The sequence below is a fragment of the Nesoenas mayeri genome (genome assembly GCF_963082525.1).
Source record: "Nesoenas mayeri genome assembly, chromosome: 12".
In the NCBI taxonomy this organism is placed as follows: domain Eukaryota; kingdom Metazoa; phylum Chordata; class Aves; order Columbiformes; family Columbidae; genus Nesoenas; species Nesoenas mayeri.
The window spans coordinates 8,509,467-8,536,451 of record NC_137547.1 but is presented as its reverse complement, the minus strand read 5'-3'; the positions used below and the strand labels follow the sequence as shown (position 1 = coordinate 8,536,451).

The window sequence follows — 26,985 nt, the reverse complement described above, 5'->3', positions numbered from 1 at the left end:
ATCCTGTCCCAGGGAGCAGGAGAGGGAAAGCAGGCAGGGAAAAGAGATTCCTACCTGCTCGAGCTCCCCGTGAGCCCCACACTGCAGGGTGACAGTGCTGTTTGAATGTCCCTGAGGCCTGGTTACATTTACTTTTCCTTCATCTTCAGGAGGGGAAATTAGTGGAGGCTCTAGAAACTTCCCAGGAGACAAAAGGAGAAAGGACATAAAATAACGTGGCTGAGAGAGATGTTGGAGGAGGGAATATCCAGAGAAAAGATCTCTGATGGCACTGGTGTTACAGGAGCAGATGCCGGGCAGTGGTGGACACAGACCTGCACGCTGGCCAAAGCAATAATTAGCTCTACTTTGAAAAAAGGAGCACTGCAAGCGTGGCACTTTGCCCCGTGGGTCAGTCCAGGGATCCTCACACTTGCCAGGGGATTTCTTCTGCAATGGAAGCAGCTCATGTCCTTCTCCAGTCCTGGGGCTTCCCTTGCTTGATGTCAAGTCCTCGGATCCTGCCCATCCTGCCTGTGTCCCCACCAGTGTCCCTGGCAGCATGACACTGTTCCCCACCCACAGCACGGGCCTGAAGGGACAGAGGAGCTTTAATTTCCAGAAGAAGAAAAGATGAAAGATTTGAAAGATAAATGTTTGCTTGTATATGGTTAAAACCCTGCTTAAAATGCCTCTGTTTTCACCAGCTCTCATTCTAATCCCCCCTGGTGCTGTTACTGTGAAGGGAGATGAATAATTCATGGACAGAGAATGCCTCACTGGGCCTAATCACCACTTTAATTGGAGGTTTAGATCAGAGGCAGCTAATAGCTCCTACAGCGGGAACTCCGTGTATTGTTGACAGTGAGATCGTTGAGTGCCTTATCGTTGGCCTGTTTCAATTCTCCCAGGACGCCACCGCACATAACAGCATCCAGGTCCCCAGATACCGAAGGACACAGACCGCGGGGCCAATTAAATTTATCTGGGAAAGAGCTGACAACTTTTTTAAACAGAGGGGAACCGGTGAAAGAATAACAGTGTCACTCCTTCCTGGCTGATGCTGGCGGAGCTGACACTGTGGGCACGTCGCCAGCGCTTCTGAACATTCAGGAGTCTGCAAATTGGAGAGAACTGCGAGGGAGTGAGAGGGGAAGGAGCAGGGATTTCTCCCTGGTTTCCCTTTGGACAAAAGGAAACCAGTGCTGAGTGTCAGCCCCCTTCTGATCACCCTGATCGCGGTCTGGGTGAAGGACCTTGGCTGTCGTTCCTTTGGGAATGGGCTCAACCTTCTGCTGACCTGTTGGACTCGGCACAGTGTGTGTCTTGACAGTGCAGATGGGCCTGAGAAGCTCTAGTCATTGTCTTTGCACAAATTGTATTAATACTATCAGGTTTGTGTAGCTCTAATCAGTGGTGTGAGCATTTCCAGCCTTTGCAGATGTTGATTTCTGAGTTTTTCATTTTTCCTAAAGTACCAGAAAGCTTTTTTCACACCAAGTATAAGGAAACAGCTCTCCATGAGGGACTTACTTTACATTTTGGTTTTACTTTAGCCAAGTAGGAGATAAATTGAGGGAACTGTATTTGTAACTGTGACCTGAAGCACTATATGGGGGACACATTACCTGCTCTGTGTGTTCAGATTTGCTTGGCGGTGCTGTGCTGATCTTTGGTATTTAATTCTCAAAGACTGAGAGTGGAAGTGGGCACTAAGCATTTAGTCTCGCTGCCTGTGCATCAGTCCCTTAGATTTCTGCACTGTGGTCAGCAGCTTGCATAGAGGAGAGAAGCATCTTCTAGGAGGGCACCCAGCTGATGTGGGTTTGATTTGAGGGGCTCCAGTGATGGCAAATCTGTGAGAGGCTGTGGCAGCTCGTTGCTCTGGTCCCTGTTGCTCCATGAGCTTTGCCAGACTGACTGTGTGGTGTCTGCTCTGTCCCTCGCCCCGGCTTGCAGGCACGAGGCATTTGTCATCCTGGAGAAAATGTTCCCAGAGAAGACGAGAAGGTGGCTTCAAGCAAGCTTGATGTGCTCAAAAAAACCTGAAAAAGCAAGTTGCAAGTCATGGAAAGCACACATTTGGCATATTTTCCATGGCTTGTACTTGGTTTTTGAGTTCTGGAGTCTACCGTGGCAGGTACCAGGCTGTTTAAAATACAGAAATACCTTGACATGGCATTTCTGGTGACTCCTCACCCTGCTGAGTCCTCTTCTCCAACTCCCACCAGTGTCTGGTCATGAGATGAGATGCTTGTGGTAGAGAAGGACCTGGCTGTATGTTGGCTGACCTGAAAGCCGAAGGCAATTTCACGTTGAACAGACACACATCATGGAACCGCCACATCACTTTCTGTTTGTTTCTTTCCAGATTTGCTAATTGTTCGGGTAGTTTTGCTGCAATAAAATCTCACTCCCTCATAGCCCATCTGCTCTCAGCGGATCCTGCGGGGATGCCATAAATCTGGGCTAGGACGACATATCGATTTCCATGGCAACTGACCAATGTAGCAAACAAAATCATGATGTCACAGATCTCAGATCTCCAGGGCTTGAACAGGAAAATGAGACCAGAAGAGGGGAAAATGCCACTTGAACCTTGAAAATGCCTGAAATACAGGCAAGAGAAGGACAGCGTTGAGCTCCAGGTCCTGCACACCATGCTCTGAGGACTTCCAGTGTTGAGCTGATCCTAGCAGAGCTTGAAAGCATCACCAGCCAGAGGCTCTTCAGGGGAAAAAATGATCACGTGTTAAATGAAGAGTGCGCTTACTGATGTAAGCTCAGACCTGTCCAGTCCTCCTGAGCCACAGGTTGCTCTGCGCTCACATCCCTCTCAGGGGATGAACGTCATGGGCATCATCTTGTACCGAGAGGCGTTTCGTGCTGTTGAGATGCAGAGTGAAACCTGCTGAGCCAGCAGATGCCAACAGCTCCTGGTTGCTGCTGAGCCTGGAGCCCCCATCAGCCAGAGACTGCAGGAACAAAGCACACAGCTGCCCTTTTGCTGGGCTCTCAGGTGCTCACCAAGAACATGCACTAAGCCAGTGTGTGGGGGTGCTGCAGGTTGGAGAGTTCTGGGTCACAGAACCATCTTGGAGCTTAATAGCAGTTGTTGGTGACACTGTGTCAGGTTCCCTGGCTTTGAAAATTGAAACCCGTGGAAGAACCGTGTGGTTTTGATCTCTGCTTTTCTCCTGTGATGTTTTATATACAGCTTATTGATGTCTTATAAAACTGAGCTAATCCCTTGCAATGCTCGCAGTTAAGCCTTTGCTTTCTCTGTCAGGTCCAGGCTATAGAGGAGCAGTGAGCCACTGTAGTAATCATTGTGTTCTTTCTTTTCACATCGCTCTGTAGCTTTCACGGTGTTGTTTGTTTCTTTTTTTTTAAATAAAAGACAGCTTCATTACTGAGCTACGAAGCTGTGCTGATGTCTTCAAAGACTGGCCAAGAGAGACTGTTCAAGGCTGAAGACACATTTGTTTTCTGAGGCATTTCCAACATTGCCTGCTCAGCAAACGTGGCGCATTGCACTGCAGTGACATTTGCATGCAGACATACGATGTGATCGAAGGCTTCCCGAAGGGTAACCCCCCTGCTAGGAAGTTCTTTAGTGCCAGCACAGTCTGTAGATGCTGTTGATAGACGAGCAGCTGCTCTTTCGCATCCTTGATGCTGGTGGTTCCCAGAAGGTCTGTGCACTTGTTCAATGTTGTTTTCCTTTGCAGGTTCTGTGGGCACCCCCCTCCCAGGGGTGAAGGTGTGCATTGCTTCTGAGACCTTGAAGAATGGTGGTCGCTCCTACACCATCCACGCTCAGGGAGACGAAGACAACACACAGGTAGTGCTTAGCTGTGGTCACCTTGACCCATGAGAAGTTCCCTGCTCCCCAACCCTTTGAAACCCTAAGGGTTGATAACATAACTTGGAATAACTGTTATTCCCAGGAACTCAGTGATTATATGTAGAGTTTTTCTTATATTCCTTATGGCTTATTGTAGCCGTGGTACTTTATGGACTGTACAAGTGTTGTCCTTGCTGCATAGATGGGCAAAATCTGAGAGAGATCACCCCCCTGCATGGGGGTGGGAGGTGAAGACTCTGGTATAAGGGCTGTAGGCTGGTCGATAAGATGATATTGTGTCTGCTGAGGCTTTTGATGCCTCAGAGGAAGGTGGTGGCTTAAGCAGCACCTGGCCTTTGAAAGCCAGGAGAAAAAGGTGAAGTTTACTGTGGGAGGTGAGAATGAGGCATTGAAGGGAATTCAGATGGACCCTGATGTAGTCTGAAGAGTCACTGAATAGTCGAAGAAAGAATGGGCATTGGAAAAATCTAGAAATGGGATCTGTAAATATTCCACTGGGTTTGATCAGGGATTTAGCAGTTAGAATTGGAACTCATGGAGATTGCATTTATTTCGAAACAGTGCAGGGGGAAACCTATCAGGTTTCCATGGAAGTCCAGCTCCCAGCTGGTGTCTGCAGCAGCAGTTCTGCTCTCAGAAGTCCAATATCCTTGATGGTGAAGCGGTTCACCCTGAGCTGCCCTGTGTTGTGGTGCTGTGTGTTCCAACCCAAGGTCCAGGCTGTCCCCTGCCTGAGTCCCTTTCTGTCCCCGCAGAAACAACTACCCAGGGTCTGCATTCCTGCCACGTCTCCTTCGCGCCCTCATTGTGGTGCAGGTCACGTCGCCAGCAGCAGATCGATAGCCAGTTGATGTACGGGCTCGGCTGAGCGGATAGATACTGTGTGTGAGGGAGAAATTGCGCGCCGGGGGCTGGGAGACAGGCAGGCGTGAGATCCAGCCTGAAATAGGTGGCTTCACTCATTCCTCTGGGGAAACAGCTTCTCATCTTGCCATGTACATGCCAGGAGTTTGAAAGGAGCTTCCTGGGCTGTGGCAGGGAATCCTCAGAGGCATCGCTGGTGTAAGGACTGGTGAAAAGCTTGAAAAAGCTTTTTTTTCCTCTATATTATCTGTGCTGACAGTGGGCAAAGCAGGAGGCCCAGGGTGGCCACTCAACGTGTTGGAAGCCACATCCCGTTTTTATCACCTCACTTCACTGGATGAGTGTTCTGTTTCACGGTTTTGTCCCATCATCCCAGAGTTAGATCTTGGCCTTTTTTTTCTGCCACTTGTGTGGAACTGAGACATGAAATATTATATGTCCATTTTAATAATGATCCTACAATGCTTTTTTTTACCCTAAGGGATCCCTGGACGCTTTACAAATTAGATCTCAGACACAGGAATCCCCAAAGTGCTGCTGCTTCCAGGATGAAATGTGGATGTTGTTTTTCTGAATTATGACAGAAAAATAAACTACTTTTTTTTCTGTTCAATACTCTTTCCCCTTCCTTCTGGTGTATTGAGTGAGTAGAGATGAAGGGGAGCCCAGATGGCTTGTGTGTAGTGCTGGAATCCCACCAGCCCCAGGGCTTCAGAGAGCTGAGACTCACACAACTTTTCTCTTTTCTGACTTCAGACTGCTTGAGTTTATATTTGAGGTAGAGGAATTGCCTTTTTATCCCAGCCATTTCTCACAAACACCCTTCATTCCCCAGCACAGGGGGTTTAGGTCCATTTTGATGTCTCATGGTGCTTCCAGGAGCTCTGGGACTGTCAGAAGGGCCGTGACAAGGGAAAAATGGCTCCTGCTCCTGTCGTGTCTTGGCACAGATGGACACGTGAAGATGCCAGGAGTTTGGTGTTTGTAAGGCCTGGGTAGGGAGTGTGACTTCACATGGCAGCAGGGCAGGCGGCAGCCGTGGTGGCACAGCTCTTGTAACGGTGTCATTTCACTGCTTCACCCCGGCGGGCACAGGCGGAAAACCTCACCTGCTCCTGCCCCGAGATGCTGCTGCTGGCGCGCTGTGCGCATCATGCTTGGTTAATAATATATGTCAGAAGGGCGTATGTCAGTGGAATTTATTTAAAACAAGGAGGATCTGACAGTCCGAATGCTTATCACGCTCCACCAGTCAAAGACGGGCCTGGCTTTGTTTAAAATCTGCTCCTCTGTGGTGGAGGGGCTGTCCCCGGGGTGAAAAGACCCCCCAGTTGGTGTCACCCTCCATCCCTATGCCACCAGACAACCCTGGCTTGACCTTTTCCTTACCTCCTATGAGAAGGGATAAACAAATGCTTCCTCGCCTCCCTCGCAGGAGGGCTCTGAGGCTTACAGCACAGTGGCCAAGGGCTGGGAGGTCGGTGGTGTGGTCCCGGTAAAGGCAGAGGGGTCCCAGTGCAGGGACAGTGCAGTAGGGACTATGGCAGGAGGAACGCAGCGCCCAGTGTCCACTATGCCCAGGTTTGATACGAGCATCCCAGACCCCATCCCTGCTCCGGGCATTTCTGGTTTGGCATTGCCGCTATGAGAAATTAGCAAATATCACATAATGGATTGCTGGAAATCAGCACCTCCTGGCAGCCAGGGAGCGCCTGCCGTCTGCTTCGGTTATGCGGCTTGCAGGGCAGGGACCTCTCTCCGTACACGGAAAACACTGTGCACATCTGTGCCGCTGCACAGATAATAATGAAACTGCGGGTCGGAGCTGGTCCCGGCTGCGCTGCGGGGCACGGGGCCGTGCCATGGGGTGATGGTGCTGTGGGATGGCCGTGCCAAGCAGCACAGAGGGCTCGGGGCAAGCACATGGAGCAGATCTGGCAGGATGCTGAGCACCGCGGTCGGTGTTGAGCTCTAGCTGTCTCTTCTCTGCAGCCTCTCGGCTCCTGCGAGCGGGTGATCCCCATGCTGGGGTTAGACGCATTGTCAGGGCAATCTGCGAGGCGTTCACACCTCAGCTCCACCCTGCAGAAACCCTCTTGACAGCGAGCAGAAAGAGCGTCTGCCTTTGCCAAGGAAATTATTTGCTGAGCTGTACCGAGCCTCACAAGGTCACCGCCTTCCCCGCTCGTGTTGGGCTGGGGGTTCTGCCTTCTGCTGCCTCTCGCCAACAGAAGACAACAGACTTTCTCCAAGCTGTTTCTTCCTCGCTAACACAGTCTCTCCCAGTAGGTGCTGGGGGATCGCGCCATTTCCTTTCATGTTGTCACCTTTTGGGTGTATTTTTGCGTCCCGTCGCAGCAAGATGCAAACAGGAGCTCGGTGGCATCGTGGCGGTGGCAGAGGAAGGCGTGTGGGTGGCAAGAGCGGGAGGTGGGGAGCGTTTCTGCTCTGCCATCCGGTAACTGCCCGCGCTGGCGGCAGGGGACTGCCGTAATGTGCAAAGCTGGTTCCTGGCACACCCTGAAGATCAATAACCTACTTAGCTGAAAGTTTGCTGTTGCTCTGTTCCTCCCCTCATTTTCTCCCTTCCCTGATGAGAGTGCTGGATTCCTTTCCTGCACATGCTCTCATCTCCTTGAAGCTCTCATGAGCCTTGTGCTCCATTGCAGTTGGTTTGCTCGGGTTTTCCAGCTGGTTCTCATGCCACTTCCTTGCTAATTGTTGCTGCTGGTGCTGTGAGCTGGCTTCCTGAGCCGACACAGAGCCATGCGTTCAGGCTGTTGTCCGTGTCCTGCTTTCTCCCTTGTCCTGTCCCTGCTCAGGCCTGGCTTTATGATTCCTCTTGGGTGACAGGCAGGAGGATGGGGCTGCACCATCGCTGCCAACACCAAAACAAGATTCTCCAGCCTGATGAGATCCCCTCACTGCACAGTCTGTTTCCAGCCAAGGATGCTCTACAACCTGATGTGGGACAGGGCAGGAGGTGTCCGTCTGCATCATAGTCACAGTGCTGGTACCTGACAGTGTCCCCCAGCTTCTCCCTTCACATGCTTGGAGAAGTGCTGCTCCTGCCATACAGAGCAGAGGTGTGGAAGGGGACATCAGGGGACAGCAGCAGCTTTCCCTGCTTTCGGCCATCCCAGCCATCTCTCCTGGAGCCGCTCGCCTCTAGAGCAGCTCCTGAACATCACTCTGCATCAATCAGCTGCCTGTTGGGCTCCTCTGGTTCTACAGGATCTGGCTTTTTACCAAGAGGAAGCTGCCAGTGCTCCTCCTGCTCCACAGCCCTGGATGCTTTTTCTCTTGGTCTTTTTTCCCCTTTTGGCAGCCCGGGGATCTCGCTCTCCCTGTGCCTGGCTCCAGTGCACAGGAAAGGGTTACAGCTCTCCAGCACCGAACATTTCAGTTTGCTTTGTTTGGTGCGATGCATATTTCATATGCTCAGCTTCCCAGCTGGCAGAGGCCTGGAAACCCTGCGAGCTGTCGAGTATTGTCTCTCTCCTTCTTTATTTGTTTGTTTGTTGGTTGTTAGATTTTTTTGGGTTGTCATTTTTGTTGGATTTTTTTTTTCCGTTTCCAAATTGCTTGTGCGTGTGAAAGCCGAACCCCGGTCCGTGACAATAGGGGTCTATCAATAGATAAATGGTTTCACAGCTGTATCTAATGCTGTGCTCTAGCCAGGGCTTTTATGGCGAGTAATTTGCTCGTGGTGAGGCTGCGAAGAGAGCCGTGCGGGATGGATGGGATGCAGGAGCTGGCAGCAGGAGGATGCTGCAGCCATGGGCTTTTCTCCCCCCTCAAAGGTTGTAATTATCTTGTTGTTTATCCATATGCAAGCTGTCGTCCTGGATGGGAACCGATTCGGCTGCGGCCATCCCTCCCAAAAGCCACCAGCATCTCCTGGCCTCTGGTGCCTGCAGTACCCACCTCGGTGTCTCTGCCATCTGCCAGCACTTGCTGGTGGTGTCAGCACCTCCGCGGGTGTCGGGGCAGCTGCCTCCATAGAGTCACAGGATGGTTTGTGTTGAAGGGACGTTCCCAGCTCCCCCAGTGCCCCCCCTGCCATGAGCAGGGACATCTTCACCAGCTCAGGTTGCTCAGAGCCCCGTCCAGCTTGGTCTGGGGTGTCTCCAGGGATGGTTCATCCACCACCTCTCTGGGAACCTGGGCCAGGCTCTCACCACCCTCAGGGGCAACAATTTCTTCTCACCCCTTGTCCTATCACAACAGACCCTACTGAAAAGTCTGTCCTCATCTTTCTTATGGGCCTCTTTTAAGTCTGGAAAGGCTGCACTAAGGTCTCTCCAGAGTTTCTCTGCTCCAGCTGAACACCCCAACTCTCTCAGTCTGTCCTCCCAGCAGAGCTGGTCCAGCCTCCGATCATCCCTCTGATCATCCGTCGCCCTTTGTTAAGGCTGGACGTCTTGGCTGTTGATGTCCCTGTGGAGGGGACTAGGAATGGTTCCACCTCACTCACGTTCACCCCAGATCTCTGGAGAAACGGTGCGAAGGTACTTTGTCACCACTGAGCTGCCAAGATTGTCTTGGAGGCTTTTCTATCCCAACCAGCCCTCAGCCTAAAACAGTTTGTTCTTCATCCTTACTGCTCCTACACTTCAGAACATCTCCCAGTGGTGCAATTTTCCTTGGTCTTGTCCTTGCTGCATCCCATTCTCATGCACTGGTACATCCCACAAGTCTCTGGATGGTGACCCCCACCTCCAGCATCCCAGTTCCATCTCCCATCAGCAGCTTGCTCCGTATGTGCAGGACGTGCTGGATGGTGCTGGAGCCTCATAGGATGTTTTCACCGGGAGAGAAAGTCACTGATTCAGGATCAGACTGTTACTTGGGGTGAAATTCAAGGTGAGTGGTGGAGAGCTGAAGGCTGGCTGGCTACCAGAGGCACTCATGGGATGCTTTGGGCTTCATCTCCTCTGCCTGGGTCTTCATCGACATCTCAGTTCTTGCCCTCAGCCCTGTGATCTCTCCCATCAGTAGCCACCTCCCAGGCAGGCAGCGTGGGGAATGTTTTGTACAAGGCAGCCTGGATTAGATCTGGAACATTAATCCTCAGGTTTTCTGGCACAATCCACCTTTGGAAAACTCACACTGTGTTTTTTCCCATTTTTCATTTGCTGCTGCTTCTTCCAAAAACTCCTTCCAAAGCCCTCGCAGCGTTGGACGCTGCAGTTGTGTATATTCCAGTTACAATTTCTGTTTCACCATGTTCCTCTCGTCTCCTCGGTGTCTTGTTTTGTGTCCTGCCCAAGTAATACAAGTTTCTCCATTTTGTTGCCCAGGCTGCTTTCATTACTTTGTAAACATTTTAGCTGCTTCTCATTGATCACATCCAGTTCCTCAGTCGGGCAGTAGTTGCATTCTCATATGCATTTGTCTCCTTCCTTCTTTCTGTCTGTCCTCTGATTTTTATTTTTTTTAATTTGTCGCCATAGCTGTATTTTATTTCTTCCCAGTACTAAAAGTGGAGGCAGAGATTGTTTGCATCATGTCCCCATGTTTCTCAGCAGAGAACTTTTCTTACCACAGGAATAGCCTTGATCCCAGAAGACTATTTCCTTGCACACTCAAACTGAATCATCTCTCAAGAAGAATCCTCTTTCCCTGAGTGTTTCCTTCGAGTGGACTTTTGCCACAGCACCCTCAATGTCCTCTATTAATCTCTTTATTATCATTTTGTGCTTTCATTGCCCCTTGTAGGAGGAGGAAGACTTGGGACACATGTCCTTGGTCCTCTTCTCCAGGCTGGCAGTCTTGATTCTCCTAACACAAGGGACGTGGGGCAGGTGAATTCCTCTCTGTTCATGGCTGGTTTTGGTCTTCAGCCCTTCTCTGTCTCCTTACCTGTACCGGGAGAGCCTGGGACACCAGAGCGTTCGTGTTTGGTGCTGTGAGCTGTGGGATGGAAGCGGGGTTTCTCCCCACACAGTCTCTGGTGCTTGTTTCTGCTCAATTTTTGCAACCTCACATCTGAGTAGTCCTGAGCTGGGGGTTCAGCCCACGCACTTAGAACCTGCCTCCTCCCATGATCTTGGGGGGTCTCTTCCAACCAAAATGATTCTATGGTTCTATGATGTGCTGCTTGGGCTTCCATCAGGTCCTGGAGGCTGTTGCTGCTGTAGCACATCTTGGAGATGTTTGCCAAAGAGCCCTGGATGTGGAGGGGGAGATGCAGAAGCAGAATCCAGAAGAAAAAGGGACAATCTCTGCCCCAGAGCATTTCTAGCCAGAGGGAGAAGACACTGGCTGCTGCAGCCTGGCTCAGCACGGGGAAGCAATTAGAGGTTCTCGGCAGCGCGATCGTCTGCAGTCACAGCACATCCCAGCCTCCCTGACCTCGGCTTTTAAGCAAGGCTTATGAAAAGCGAACCGAAGGTGGGCCACTAATTGAATCCTTGCCTGGTCCTCTGCCTGCCCCCGAGCGCAAAACTGGGGCGGGCGCTGCGAGGGCATGTCAGGAGCTTTGCTCTAATGAGGAGAGCCGAGGGAGTGGGAAGATGTGCTGACATCTCACCTCGTTTATTATCTTCTGAAGCCTGCAAACAAGAGGGATGAGAACAGCGGTGTGGAAGGCCGTTGGCGTTTCTGGACTAGTGTGACGTGTCTAATTTATGGTGTTAATATAGATCAAGAAGTTTGGGGTCCATGGAGCAACTGTGGGGAGGATTGACCTTTCCCAAACTTAGGTTGTTTTCTGTGGTTCTTTTGGGATCATCTGGAGGCAATCAGCCTAGTGACTTCTAAAAATCAGTATTGCCTAAAAATATGTATGCTCGCTTTTGTTTTCAGTGGAGCAACATTTGCTGTAAGTAGAGGGTTGGCTTTTTTGAAAGTAAATTTCAGTGTTCCAGCTCCACTGTGCATCAGCCTTGCTTTTAAATTTATAGCCTTCCAAAATGAAAAGTAAATTGATTGTGTTATTCCCAGCCCTTTTATAAAAGTTAACATTGCAAAAACAGATGTGAAATGTGGCCTCATAGATTACAGTCTGGGCTTGGGGTTTTCTGATCAAGGTTTGGTGGTTTTATTTTTTCCTTTCTCTGTGCTGTGTCCCTGAGGAGCAGAAATCTGCCTTTTTCTAGCAGGAGGAAAATTGTTCTGTGCCTAAATTGCCTCCTGCTTGCCTTCTGCAGGATGCTGCAGGACACGGAGCTCGGAGGAACGATAATGCTTTTACAGAAACACGCACCGTAGCAGGGAATTTTTAATTATGAATGTGCGTGAGAGTTCAGCTTGCCTGGGAATTGGGTGATGCTCTGGAAGCCTCGAACCTCTAGGACATCCATTCAAATACGGTGCAGAGAGACAGTGATTAAAAGGCACTGCCAAGCGGATTATTGGGCTCCAGGCTCCTTTTAGGAGGCAGGTGAATGTGTCCTCGTCTCTCTTGTCACCCACCGCGCCAGGATGGGATGTAATGTGAGCCTTGGGCTGGAAAAGCAGATTCTGAGCTGTCAGATACCATGTTGGGGAAAGGCTTTGCTGTATCGTAATGCTCTCTGGGCCCCCCGGAATCTTGCAGGGGTCAGTGGGTGGTTCTGTGAGGGGCAGGGAGCGTGCAGCTCAACCCCAGGGTGCTTGCAGGGAGCTGGGATGGCTCTTCAGGCTTGGTTATGTTATTTTCCATGGTCTGGTATGCTTAAAAAACAAACAAAAAGAAACAACAGAAAAAAGTAACTACTCTGCAAGAACTGCTAAAAGGGCTCCATTGCTTCCATAAACCTCACACATATCAATTATTGCCTTCTATTAGTCACTTAAAAGGCTAGGTTGCTTAATTATTTTGATCACAGTAATCACTTTTTTACAAGGTGGGGAAAAATGCCAAGCGCTTCCAAGCGGGGCAGCTCAGGAGGAGGCAGGGCTGCAGAACCGCCACCTTCCTCCCCCAGATGAAATGGGTTTGCTGTTACTTGGTTGTGTCAGTGATGGTGCCCAGCCCGGGATGCTGGGAGCTGCCTGCGGGGAAACTGTTTTTTATGGAGCGAGGACAGCAGAGGTTCAGATTATTATTTTTAGGGAGAAGGAGGGGTCTGGTAGGAGTTAAATGTGTCCCCCTGAAACCGACTGTTTGCAACCTGATTGTATTTGGGCTTTTTTCCTAAAAGCTTATCTGCCTTCCTCCCAATCCTATAATAAGTTTATCGCCTCCCCATACAAGCCTCGCCTTCCAGCTTTCACTCTGTGCCTTCCACATGTTTCTGCTTCAGAATCCATGGTCCCTCCTCTGCTTCCCAGCGCAGGACGCCGCTCCGCACCCACTTCTGTAAAAGCCCCTAATTCCATTAAAGTCCATTACGAGCTCCTCTCCCGCAGCTCCCGGAGGAGCGCGGGGCAGCGAATATCAGAGACCGCAAGAAAACAAATGGCCACTTTGAACAAATCGCAGGGCCGCTTGCCAAGCGGGGATTCCCAGCTCTTTACAAACCACCCTCGCTTCCTCCTAATAAAGAGGTAAAATGGAAGCAGGGAAAATATGCATTCTATAATCACCCAGATTTAGTCCTTCAAAGGATTTATTACAACCTTTTATTTTCATGCGTGGAAAATGTAATCTTATCTAGTACGCCGGCTGGCCCAGCTCAACTCGCCGCGTCAGTTTTACAGCAGAAAGCTATCAAACAGCAACCTTCGGGGCCACGCTGCGCCAGGGTGTTAAAGTTGCTCGAATGCATTAAAGCAGTTGAAATGTGCATTAAAATATGGCACTAGGAGAAGAGGATGTCTGTGCAATTAGCAATCCGAAGCTTTCAGCAGCTGCTTGCAACGTTGATCTGCTGTATCAACAATGGGTGCCACTGAGATTTGATGGAGAAAGGAAAAACACGGTAGCCACGCTGCTGCTGCAAAAAACAAACGCTTTCCAAGTGGGTTAGCAGCCAGCGAGCTTGGTGTACGTGAGATTTCAGCAGGGATCAGATGCAAGAGGTTGTAGGAGATAAATGCCTTGAACTTTGAATTTTAATTTATGCTGTTTGCAAGCAGCAGAAGCTGCTGGCACTGGGGTGGTTTGTGTCCCCTCTGCTACACTGGGGAGCAGTGCCAGTGACACTTCGAGTTCAGCAAGCAAAATCCTATTAAGATAACGTCACGGCCTTTCTGTTTTACTGTTTGCAAGCCAGCCATAACATCATTAAATTACACAACAGGGAGGTGCCTGCTGCCAAGGAGCTCTGCTCGAGATAAGATGTGGGTTGAGCCGCTGCCAAAATTGGAGCTGATATGACAAGAAGTTTGGAGGCAGTTCAAGGCTGGGTTCGCACAAGGCGTCGCAGTGTGCAGGTGAATGCTGTGCAGGATGGATCCCTGGGCAGCTGCGCTGCTCCGCTCCAGGGCACGGCACGGGGTTGTGCTGGTGGGACATGGTGTGACATGGTGCAACACCTGTGCAGGGCTCCATGGGGCAGGCTGGGGCTGAAGGCGTTTGGAGCGGCCCAATTTACACCGATTCTTGTGTTCACTGCTAAAAAGCATAAGACAAAATCTTGGCAGGAGGTGGAGATGAAGCTCAGGCAGCTGTTAGCGGGTTCTTGCTGGGCTTCCCTGAACCCCGAGTTTCTCTGTGCTTGTGGATCGTCTGGTCTTCAGGCTCCTTCTTGCAGATCCCCAGCACCATCCTCACCTTGTCCTTGTTCAGCTAAACTCCTGTTATCAGCTTTAAGGATCTTTTTCTCCTGCAACACCTTCCAGGGAGAGGGGATGATGCTCAGGCGGGGCTCTGGGGGCTCAGCCCAGCCTGGGACACGGTGAGGGATTTAGGTGATTCTGTAGAAAAGCCTGGGCTGTATGTGCACAGAACACTGTGTCACCCCCACCCTCCAAGACAGGACATCAGGAAGAAATGACATCAAACAAAAATTGTGCCTTAAAAGCAGCTTTCTAAGCATTTCCCGTTAGAGAAGCTTTGTTTCCATCAAAGGCTGTGCGGAGACACAAGTCTGCCCTGCTCACGGATTCTGCCATTCCTGCTTTCCCTCGTGGCCACCTTTCTGGCATTGCTGACTTTTGGGGTCCCAGGTGGATCTCGGCCATGTTGCAGCGGCTCGATGTTCCCGTTACTGGAATGTTCTCTGCGAAGGGATGGAGCGGTGTGTACAGGTGCATCTCACAGCAACCTTCCATCCCCACCGTGGCTTTGCACGTCTTTCCTGCAAAGAACTTGAGGTTAATGCTCTCTCACAAGCGGTGCCACATTCATGCCTCTCTAGTGCCTCGTCTCTTAGCCAGCATCCTTATAATTATATATATATAATTACAGAGTCACGTACGTGCAGGGGAGATGAGATATTGTGCCACATCAGGCACGTCTGTGACCTTCCCGCGATTCCCCGGTTTCCGTAACAGCAGGATATTTGTTTTGTTGCCATAGAAAACCTGCCTGTACAGGTTTGCAGGATACCAACTTGTCACCACAACCATCGCCTTCCCGTGAGCCTGAGAGGAGCTGCGTGTCCCTGAGAACAAATCAGATGGTGTTTCCTGCCACCTCCTTGGGGAGAAAAAAAAAATAAAGTGTTACGCTGACAGCCTTGGAAAGCAAAGGTTTCTATCTGTCAACAGAGCAGACAGCAGCATGGCACAGTCATGGAGGCGCATCATCCCCACCTCCCCCTGCCTTGCGGTGGGCAGGAGGACAGTCCCATCCCTGAGGACACATCTAGGATAAGCGGTAGTGGTGCCTTCAACATCAGAGCAGGACCTGATCTCCTGGCTGGTGTTAAACAGGGGTCTGCGTGTCCCTTCTCTGCAGTGGACAGAGCTTCACCCTTACCAGCCCAGCAACAGGTTCCCACGAGTGCCAAGCGTGGCAGCTCGTGGCTGTTTCCACGGGTGAGCTACCCACTCACCCTTTCAGCTTACTACCGTTGCTGCAAGATATAGGGGCCTGGAGGGCAGCAGCACTCTGGGGACATACACGGGGATGAGGGGGGTCTTTGGGGATGCAGCCTCTGTGACCAGCTTCATCCATCCCCCAAGAGCGCTTACCCCAGGGAAGGGTGGTCTGGCCAAAGAGAGATGGGAGACGGGCACCCTGAGCAGGTGGGTGCCCTGATGGGGGTGCCTGGAGGTTGCAAAGGAAGCTCTGTGATGCCCCAAAGCATCCCACTGCTTGGACTGTGCCGAGGCACCGGGGGCAGCAAGTGGGGATGGGGGTTTCCTGAATGATTTCCAGAGGCTGGTGGGTGCTAGGGTGGGAGCCGGTGCAGAGAGCTCTTGTGAAGCTGGTCTCCATCAGGCCATCCCGGGCTCGGAAAAGACCATCCCTTTTCCAAGAATATTTACTGCATGATTGCGTGCAAGAGCTCTCCTCTTCTCTGCCAGTGGCTGGGAGGTGTCAGCCCACCAGGACTGAGCAGGGTGTTGGGCTCTTCTCCCAAGGAACAAGCAATAGGATGAGATGAAATGGCCTCACATTGTGCCAGGGGAGGTTGAGGTTGGATCTTGGGAACAATTTCTTCCCCAAAGGGCTGTCGGACATTGGAACAGGCTGCCCAGGGTGGAGTCACCATCCCTGGAGGGACTGAACAGATGGAGATGAGGTTCTCAGGGACATGGGATAGTGCCAGGGTTGGGTTAATGGTTGGACTTGATGATCTTAAAGGTCATTTTCAACCAAAACAATTCTATGACTGTGGTTCCAGGATGATAGTTCTTTTTTTCATGTAACATGGATGGATAGTTTCAGGGCTTTTAGATATCAAAGGCACGGAGGTGAGCCCTTCCACCCAAGGAAGGAGGTGCTGCTGTGGGCAGGCTGGCAAAGGCTGGAGGGCACACACTTGGGTCCTGCTTGTCCCCACAGCCGTGGTGCTGGGGACAGGTGGTGGAGACAATGTGGCTGCAGAGACAACTGCTCACATTCACCGTGTCACTGCTTGTCCTAGGTGACCCCGGGTCTCGAGGGGCAGGAGGGGGAGTTGCTGGTGAAGGGACCCTCAGTCTTCCGTGAGTACTGGAACCGCCCCAGAGAAACTGCGGACGCCTTCACACCTGACGGCTGGTTCAAAACAGGTACTGCAGGGGAAGGGGGAAAGGGGAGCTGCTGTGGCTGAGACAGCAAGTTCTCGGAGGAGAACTCTTAAGTCTAATCCTACCCACCATATGGGATAATAAATTGAAGGGGATACCAGGCTGAAGACTGTTCCTGAACGGAATAGATACGACAGGGCATGAAAGTCCATGACATGGACCTGCTGGAGAGGGGACAGAGGAGCCACAGAAATGATTGGAGGCTGGACCAGCTCTGCTGTGGGACAGACTGAGAGAGTTGGGGTGTTCAACTGGAGAAGAGAAGCTCCAGGGAGACCTTATTGTGGCCTTTCTAGACTTAAAAGGGGCCCATAAGAAAGATGAGGACAGACTTTTTAGCAGGGCCTGTTGTGATAGGACAAGGGGTGATGGTTTAAAACTAAAGGAGGGAGATTCAGGCTGGACATGAGGAAGATATTGTTGCCCGAGGGTGGTGAGAGCCTGGCCCAGGTTGACCAGAGAGGTGGTGGATGAACCATCCCTGGAGACATCCCAGGCCAGGCTGGACGGGGCTCTGAGCAACCTGAGCTGGTGAAGATGGCCCTGCTCATGGCAGGGGTGGCACTGGGGGAGCTGGGAAGATTCCTTCAACCCAAACCATCCTGCAATTCTGTGATTCTATTTTCCATTCCCCTCTTCTACTGTGTGTCAGCAGCACCATCGATCTGCAGTCAGGCTGGATTTCTGATACCTTCTGTGTAATCTTATTTATTTGTGGTTGTTGAAGAAGCTGTGATTTATTATTATTGTTATCCCGAAGCAGACGTGGCACTGCCCTGCTGGCAGTGTCACCACGGGTCCCCATCCCGGGTGGGTACCGCAGGCTGGGACTCGAGCATCATCAAGCGATGTGCGGGGTGCAGGGCAATCAGCTTTAAAAATTTTTTTTCGTCAACACTCCTGATGAATATTTCAGATGCAAAGGAATAGCATGCATTAATTATTGCAAAGAGATGTCTTTAGGAGAAAATGATTTTGAAATTCAGTTTAATTTCATTGTAATGCGCTGCAAACAGGAAGGGAGTATGTGTGTTTAATTGGCTCTCGGGGGTAAGGCCGGGAAGATGGCATGCCTTTGTCACAGGCCATTAGTGATACAGACTGCATAATGAGAGACTACAATCAGCTCACAGCTGCCGGCTCCTACGGGGAGAGAATGATATTAAATAGAAATCAGTATAAATTAAACTTAACCCTTTCGCTAGCTGATTAAAGCTCAGAGCTGGAAATAAAGGGGGGGGAGCGGAGGCAGGCGTGGGGGGCTCGGGCTGCATTGGGGGGTGCCTGGCCGACCTCCCCAGCAGCAGAAACCCGACCAGGCTGTGTCCGCGATGTCCCTGAGCTGCTGAGGGAGGACAGAGAGCTTTTAACCACATTCCCCCACTCTGCCTTTCTTTCCTTTCGTTCCGCTCCTGACCGCTTGCTCCGTCTCTCACGGATGTCGGGTTGATGGGGCTGTGTTTCTATGTTTTTCCCAAGCCTCATTTAGCCAACAGTGCCGTGAGCGAGCTCTGTCACCCCTCACTCACCCTGCGTGTCCCCACCACGGTGACAGCCTTTCAAGATCACTCGGAGACAGCAAATGTCCCCGTGATGATCAAAAACCACTTCAGGGAGCCGGGGAGGCTGTGTCCCATCACAGCAACTGGGATCTGGAGGGTGAATTGCTGCCACTGAGCAGTGATGGGTAACTTTGGAGTGGAAACCACACTGGCAGAATCCAAAAAAGGCAAATCCTGGATGCTGCCGGGTGATAATCTGTGATATCAGCCCCTTGCAGGTCGTACAGGTCAGTGCTTAAAGGTGAGGCCGTGTGCATATGGTGCTCCCAAAACCCTGGCAAATGTGTGTCTGCCTCTGTGCTAACGTTCCTCTCCTTGCTGGACTCTCATGTGTCCCCACCACGTGATCTAAGGTCACCTAAAACCGTGATGGTGTGATCGCAGGCGGTGGCCGGGTCCCCACATCCCCCAGGGACATGGGGAATGTGCACCAGCTGCGGCAGGGACAAGGTTTGGAGAGCATGAAGGTGGAGACAGTGCAAATATCTCCTCAGCTCTCATAGTTAATGGCAATTCAGCAAATGAAAAATAATTACTGCAAGGGGACCCCCGGCGTGTTGCTGGTGCTGCTCCTCGTCAGGGACGTGTCCCTGGCAGGTGACTGCTCGGGGGTGACAGGGCACACGGGAAGGGGTGTCCCGCGGTTGGCACTCGCCAAGCTGTGCAATGCAAAGCTCACCAAGGATTCTTTCGTTTTTAAGTCTTTTCTGACTGCATGTGATTTATTTTCCCAGTACCTTCCTCAGGCCAGTTCTGTTTCTGGTTGCTGTTCCTGTAAATTGAGTTATCGTGGGGCTTTTTCCAGAGAGTGTAGGAACCGAAAGAAAAAAGAGGCAACACTTATATGGCAGTAGTCATTTTCCTTTCTGACTGACAACCCCTTTATTAAAATCTCCTTTTCTCCCATGAAACTATCTTCCCCAAGAAAACAACCTCATGTTGAGCATTGGGGAATGTTTGTTCCCTCCATGATAAGAGGAAAAAATAGCGATGCAGCCTCTGGCCACCCCGCACTGTCTCACAGCACAGTCCGCCAGCTCCCTGCTCACTTTCTGGGGAAATCTTGGAAAAACCAGGCGCTTAGTGCAACGACTGCAAACCCATGTTTTCTCCCCCAGGATGAGAGGCAGGCGCTGTGTGTGTTGTGCAGAAATCCCTCGGCAAACGTGCCCGGATTGTACCTCCAGTTAGAGAAGGAACAAGTACGAGTGTATGTGTTATAGGAAAAAATAAGCAGACAAAAAGGCACAATGCTGTGGTGACTTTTTGATGGATTCAAGCTTGTGTCTCCTTTGTGAAGCGTCTGAACTCATGGTGTTGTGTAAGTGATTTACTGTTGCTCCCGTCCTCTTTATTCCCTACGATTTGCACCATTGTCTGCTGATTTCTCCGTCTCTCTCATTTCCATCTGAGTGAATTTGATTATTTTTATTGTATTAACGCTGTTGACAGAGCTGCTTAGATCAAAGTCCCCTCCAGGCCTTTCCAGGGACACTGCTGGGTATCCACCTGCTGTCACACATCCAAGTGGCACCGAGCCCTGGGAGGCCAAGACAACCCCAAAGGAAAAGCGCCCGCGGCCGCCTGTCCCCTGCTGTACCTCCCCAGCTGTCCTGAGCCCCGCGAGGTGACAGGCAGCCCCCGAGCACACTCACGTGCTGCTGAGCAGGAAGGAGGGAAGGAAAACAGTAAGGAAGGAAGAAATTTTTGGCGCTAAGGGTAGTGAGAGCCTGGCCCAGGTTCCCAGAGAGGTGGTGGATGAACCATCCCTGGAGACATCCCAGGCCAGGCTGGACAGGGCTCTGAGCAACCTGAGCTGGTGAAGATTGACTCATGGCAGGGGGTTGGACTTGACCTTGAAAGGTCCCTTCCAACCCAAACTATTCTATGATTCCCTGAACAATCACCAAGTAAACCCCAGGAGCTGGAGGAAGCAGGAGACAAACACCAGCTTCTCCGACATCCCGCTCCCTGAGCTGTATTCATCCATCCCAGGCATGCGATGCTGGTGTCACTCAGGCTCTGCCACTGTCGCGTTGCGTTATCTCTGCCCAGAAGGGAGCAACCGAGCACCTTTGGAGGCATGAGGGAGGGGATGGAGAGTCTGGGAGGGTGACGGAGCTGCGCGTGGGGCCAGGCCAGGGGCTTCTCTGGGGGAATGTGGCAATTCAGTGGTGTGCACGGGGCAGGGATACGATCAGAAGGCAGACTTCTCCCTGAGGAAAGGCCAGCTTCCATTCACATTTGCCCATACATCCAGAAAATTAGAATCTGGTGTATTGAGGGAGATTTATTTTCAATTACAGGTTAAGGCTGAGACATGAAATAGCACTGGGTTTGAAAGTAGTGCATAAATCCTGCAACAAATCTATGTATCTCAGCTCCATATAATAAGATTTTATTGATTGCTATATTGTATCTGTCAGAATAAAACTCTCTTAATGCACGCATCAGGATGGAGAAGATAGAAAGCTTGTTGGTAGTAGAATCTGATTCAAGAATCAATGCACTTTGATTAATATGTCGTTAAGAAAGTAAGAGTTATTTAACTTGTTTGATGCACATTTCAAAATGATGACTCATATCTTTTAAGTTTATTTCCTTAAGCTGCATTTTAAAAAACAGCCCTGTAGCTGTTTTTCACAATGCTAAGTCCTGGTTTATCACTGACTTTTTGTTAGATCCTTTTACTCAGGTCACAGACCCCCCAGACTCCCAGTAACAATAATTCCTGTGGCCCAAAAGACTTCCTATATGCTGTTGTTGAAGGCTTTAAAAGGAGACCGGAGTGGACTTTCTATCTCTTGATGTTCTGCAATGAAAGAGGAAGATCCAGGGGAAGAGAAAAAAAATTGAATGGAATAAGACATCACGAGGAGAAATGAGAAGCAGCTGTCAGTTCTGGCAGGCTGTGGGATGCTGCCAGGCTCGGGTAGAGCATCCATCTGCGGCTGCTGAACGTGCCGCTCTCTCAGCTCAGGCTTTTCCACGGTGATCTATGAACTCAGGCACCAAGGACAAGCCATGGCTTAGCCGGGAGCACCCTGGGCTGCTCCGAAACGGGACCAGCTCTTGCTGCAGCTGTGAATGCCCAGTCAGGGGAAGAAATGTTTGTAGGAGGCATCTGGGCCAGGTCATCCTTGGCCAGACACAGCGCATTCCTGCTCTGAGGCTGGTCCCCAAGGACAAGGGGCAGGAGAAGTGTCAAGTGACACGCAGCCCATACCTCCCTGGCACTTGTTTGTCCCCAGAGACAAGCAGGTGTTTCCCTGCCAGGGGAATTGCTTACATCCGTGGGTGTAGCACCGACACCTGAAACAGAAAGTACTTTAGTCTGATCAAGGCAGATTATAAATAGAAATGCATTTCATTAGCATCCTAATCTGCAGGCTTTCTGTTTGTTTGCAGTGTCTTTCCTAGTCACACATCCAGTTAATGCAAATTCTTTTTAAAAAAAAAATTATTCCTTCATTATAATGTGTTGCAGATGATGTGACTTAGGGTTTGGTGAGCCCACAGGGTGAAGCGTTGGCTCCCTCCAAGGCTGGGCTGAGGAGCTGCTTTTTGAGTCTCTCCTAGTTTAAGCTCATGGGTTGGACAGGATGGCAGAACTCACCCACGTTCCTGCAAATTACATGGAGAGAGGCCAAAAAATATACCAAGCATGCTCCAAACACATCTCCACGTGCTGCTTTAGGAAGGGTTTGATTTTCCTCTGGATCTCGTGGGCCAGGACAGGGACTGTGGCACAACCGCACAGCCTCTCTGGTGACACCAGCCCAGCCCTGTGCTGGGCTCACGTTTCCACCCAGCCCTCAGTTAAGAGCTGTTTCTAGAAGTAAAAATGTGAAGATGGCGTGGTGCTTAGTGTATCAGCTGTGCGTAAAGATTCCTTTATAATCTCAAAGTGTTCCTTATACACACATGCTTCTAACATGGTGGAGTGAGAATTCACTTTTTCTGCATCCTGCCTCAGTGTTTATTCTTTCTCCTTGAGCGATAAGGGGATAAAATCAGGTTTGCCCCAGGGCTGGAGGTCTTAGGGTCATCAGGACACAGCAAAATAAAACCCATGTATTTCCTTGACTGCTCATGAGACGGATGTTTTCAACAGTTCGGCGTGATGTGGGATTTTGGTAGCTGTAAATGAGTGCAGCTTTTGGCACAGAATTTGCTTCTTCTCTACAAAGCTCTGCTCTAGTATCAAACACCTTGGATGCCAACCCTTCACTTGTTCGAGAACCTCTGCTATGCAGAGTCCAGTTTTCAGAGGCGCAGAGCGATCGCAGCCCAGCTGCAGGTCAGTGGGAACAGCAGTTGCCCATATCTCCAAAATCCAGGCTGTTCCCTCTCGTTCTGTATTTGCTTTGACTGTCGAGGCTGTTTTTCTGGCAGCGCTGCTCCTGCAGCCTGGAGGGACAGGGGCTCCGACCGACTCTTCCCTTTTGATCCCAGGGGTTCATGTGGGGAGTCCCGTCCGCAGCTCCAGCTGGGTTGTGTTGTAGAGATGTCAAGCCGAGCTCTGCAGGACTCTCAGAAAATCTAGCGGGAGAATCACAAGCTGGCGAGTTAAGAGGAGAAGAGCAGTGCTGAGCTCAGGATGTGGTGAAGAAATGGGCTGGACAATCATGTTTCTCGTGGAGCTTGGCAGAGCCCCTTGGCTCATTGGAAAGACTTGCTTTTAAGTGTCTCTTTACTGCTATATAAGTAGCATGTTCCTTCCAGTGCAAAATTAAAAACGTGATAGGGCAAGGTCGTGTCAAATGAGCAGAGTGAGACCTCTGAGCAGTCGAGTGAAGGACGGGGCCGTGGTCCCAGTGCAGCCGCTGTCAGAGCATGTGTGGGCTTGAGTGTGGCTGGGTTGGGGCCCCAGGGATTGTCACTGCTCCATGCGAGAGGTTCAGGCGCTGTGAAGCTGAGTTTTTGGTGTGTCTTTGCTGTCACTGATTGTCCTGTGGCCGCTGGACATTGGGAGGTCCCTTCAGCAGGAGAGATAAATGCAGTAGCGACTCGGAGGTGGATTTACTGTGCCCCAGCAGAGACCATCAGGGTAAGAAAGGTAACAATTGAATGTTGAAGTGATCACCCCAAATCCAAACAGCATTTGGCTTTTCAGATGCCAGACTGGCAACTCGCTGCTCCAAACGAGAGCTGTGATCTGTGTACAGACGGTTTGTGCTTTGCTCCTGTTCCTTGCCAAGCCCAGCTGCTGCTGCCCAGCCTCATCCTGTTCAAACCACCAAGCCCAGCCCTTGGGATGGAGATTTCACTCCAGCAGCAATCTGGCAGGAGCTAGACCTGCTGGTTTGCTTGCTCAGAGCTCTTGTAGGAGCTTCACCTTGCAGAGGCCGGGGGCAGCCGGGGCAGAGAGCTGGAGCCGCTCGGGGGGATGCTGAAGCCACTGTGCTGTGGGTTTTGAATTTGATGGTCCTGTGGGTCCATTTCCCAGCTGCTGCACACCCTCATCGTGTCCTGGTAGGCTTTTTGCCTGGTATCTCGTACCAGGAGTTTCCCCTGAAGAAGCACAGGGTGGGAACGGGGCTTCACTGACCATGAGGATGCCTGTTCCACAAGCTCAGGTGGTGATGGGGAGTATCTTCGGTTCTGACACTTGCCTGTTGCCAGAGACGCCCAGCTCAAGAGGAAATCTGTTGAAAAATAGACCTTCCTTGCACCTTTGGCCACCTGTCATTTTTCTGCCTTATTTTGTGTCCTCAGCTTTCCCTTGCTCCTCGTTTGCTGGGTTTCCCGTTGCTCGAGGCACTCTGCTGGTGCCCACACAATCTGTTTCACTTGCTGAACAGTTTTTGGTGTTTGATTTACATAACCCAGCGCAGCCCTAAGTGGAGCAGGCTCGGGGGATTGCACAAATTGATTATGGCTCATAGGACAAGCTGGGAAACTGGTGGCCTGATTTCTATCCTTCCTCAGCCCCGGAAAGCGAGGGCTCCCTTTTAGGAGGGGTGATCCAAAACTGGGTGCCGTTAAGTGTTGAAGCTTTTGTTGGGTGTTTTGTTGGGCTGGTGGCGGTGTTTGGAGAAGAGCAGAACACTTCTGGCTTCGGGAGGCTCTGGCACACACCCTGCACTGGGACAGAGCTGCCGAGATGCGATTGCTCCAGGCTCTTTGCTTCCAACAATTCTCATCCCTCTAGGTTTTGCTTGAGACAATTGAGAACATATTTACTTACGACTAATGGCATTATGCTGTAAGCAAAAGTATAGGCTTCTGTATATTTAAGCAAACAATTTCAGGCAGATAACTTTCCCCAGATCCCACCACTGCCTCTCTTAGTCAACAGCCTCGCATCGTTATCTCTGCTTTATTTAATAATTCGTCTCGCCAGAGACTGGGACAAGTCGTGGCTCGGAAAACAAGAGGTAGTGCTCTCTTTAGCTAAGGTGTAACTGATCCCTCAGCTGTTCTGCAGAGGGCAGAGCCCAAAGCAGAGTGGTTTAGTCTCAGATTTTTATTATTGCAATTATTATTTTTAGCCATGCACGCATGGTTACCGTGCTCTTCCAAGTTTCGGCAGCTGAGTGGCAGCCGCGTTCAGCTGGGCTGCCACACCTTGGAGCATTTACTTATTTATTAGTCTTTGCATTTGCTTTTTCATCTTGTTGTCTGCAGGGATTTCTATAAATATTTAAATGCTAATGTGAAAAAACAAACAAACAGACAACGTTTTTCATTTTTACTTACCCATTTTCTTTTCTGGCTTGTCCTCTGGGCAAACCCATCTGCAGTAATTCTGGCTGTACGTTGCGGGGGCTCCCTCTGCCCAGCCTCCTTGTTTCATAGCAGTCACCCCGGAGTTCCTGCTGAGGATGGGTGACCCTACGAAGTCTTGTAGAAACCTTCAAAGCTTTATGTGAGGTTTATCTGCTCTTTCCTGTGAGCGGAGCGTGGCAGCCTTGGGGCAGGCTGTGCAGCCTGGGGGGTTCAGCTGCTGCTTGTCCTTCAGGTCTGGGATGTGCTGAGGGTTTTGGGGTTCCTGGTCGTGCTGAGCTGTGTGGGCAGAGTGAACCCTGAAATGAGGGGTGGCAGCTCTGTCAGGGGCAGGGTGGAGCCAGGATGCTGCCAGAATCCACTGAGCTCCGATTTTCTGTTAATCCACTTGGTGTCCTCTCCTGGACGAAAGATGGTGCCCAGGACTTTGTCTGCTGGCGTATGGGGGGGCTCTGACACCAACCCAAGGCCAGGCTGGAGCACTCTGTGAGGCCCTGAAACACTAGTACAGAGATGAGCTTTTGTATTTGCTGGCCAAAACCCACTGGCCATTTGGGCATGCGGGGAAGCCTGTCTTTGGAGTTTGGAGTGGATGTGGTGGATGGTGCTTTCCAAGCTCCCCTGATATGGCTGCAGATGAAGCTGAAGCTGCTGTCTCTGTTCCTCTGAGGGTTTAGAGAGCTGCCAACCCCACCACCAGCCTTAACCCAGCCCTTCAACTCACCTGGAGCCCCCTGGTCTGTGCAGGAATGTGAAATGTTGCCAAGGATGAGTGATCTTCGCAGTGCACAAAGAAAGAAGCTGCCAAATGTGTGTATGTTGTGTGCACATCTGCAGACATCAGAGATCCTTCAGCCTTGACTTTGTGTGCAGAACCCCAAGCTCCAAACTTCGGTACACAGCCAAGAACCCCCCTGATACATCTACCACAACCTCACTGCTGCAGTCTCCTGGCTGGTTTTATAGCCTCTTGCACTAAAAATAACCTGCATATTTCCTATCTTGTAGTTCCCTGTGCTTTTTACCTTTTGGAACATCAGTTCTTTGACACCAGCCTGCCTAGACAATGCCCCCTCGGGGTGAATTCTACTTGAAGAATGGTGCAGCAGGACTGAGCATCACAAGGGGTTAATCTGGCCCTGCCTAAATCCTGCCTGGCCTTCTCACCTGTGCAGAGCATTCTGATTGACCAAGGTGAGAAAGGTCCTCTTGAGAAGAGCCAGGGCTTCATGGGGTCATGAGCCACTTGCTGCGGTCGGGTCAGGATTGTGGAGCAGTGCACGGCCAGGGGGACTCACACCAAACAGGCTTCGGGAAGGTGAAGGACATGGAACGTGTGGGCAAGACATGTGAGCATTGTCCCGGCTTCTCACCTGAGGTTTAATAAACTCAAGGAACCTTGAAAAAATACAGCTGTGAGAGGAAGGTATCACAGATCTATCAGCCTACACAAGGGGTGGCTGCTCTCCTTGTCTGACCAGCTGCAGGTCCCCGAGTCCCCTTGTCCCCTGGCTGGAAGCAGAGTCAGGGAGAGCGCTGCTCGGAATTACTGGGTTGAAATCAGACTTGTCTTATCTGCAGCTTCCACCTCCCAGGTACTGGGAGATGCTGCTGACGTTCCCGGCACCGCTCCGTCTCCCGCTCCGCTGGCGCAGCCGCACGGCGTGAGCAGGAGTGCCTTATTAGCACAGCTCTTTGTGAGATGCCCTTGAGTGATGCTTTTTTTTTTCCAGGTGTAAATGCCAGGGGAGGCTGTACTGGTGCTTCACATTCTTTCATCTCGGCAGGGTTTTGCCCTTTCTCCCAGCGTGGCTCTGACAGCAGGCTCAGTGCTGCTGCCTGCAGAATACAAACAAACTTCTCTACTGCAGAGCATGACGAGAATTCATTCCAGGCTGGGTTTTTGGTTTTTTCTGCTTTTCTTTTTCCCTT

The 26,985-nt window shown here is 50.9% G+C and overlaps 1 protein-coding gene across 3 annotated transcripts in view; it reads left to right on the top strand.

Moving 5' to 3' along the window:
- Positions 1–26,985, top strand: part of ACSF3 (acyl-CoA synthetase family member 3) — a 59,427-nt gene that overhangs the window by 16,979 nt on the left and 15,463 nt on the right. For all 3 annotated transcript variants that reach the window (XM_080352303.1, XM_080352304.1, XM_080352305.1), the window contains exons 7-8: positions 3,711–3,823; positions 16,618–16,744. In XM_080352303.1, the coding sequence (XP_080208429.1) occupies positions 3,711–3,823; positions 16,618–16,744 (240 nt within the window). The remainder of the gene's footprint in view (positions 1–3,710; positions 3,824–16,617; positions 16,745–26,985) is intronic.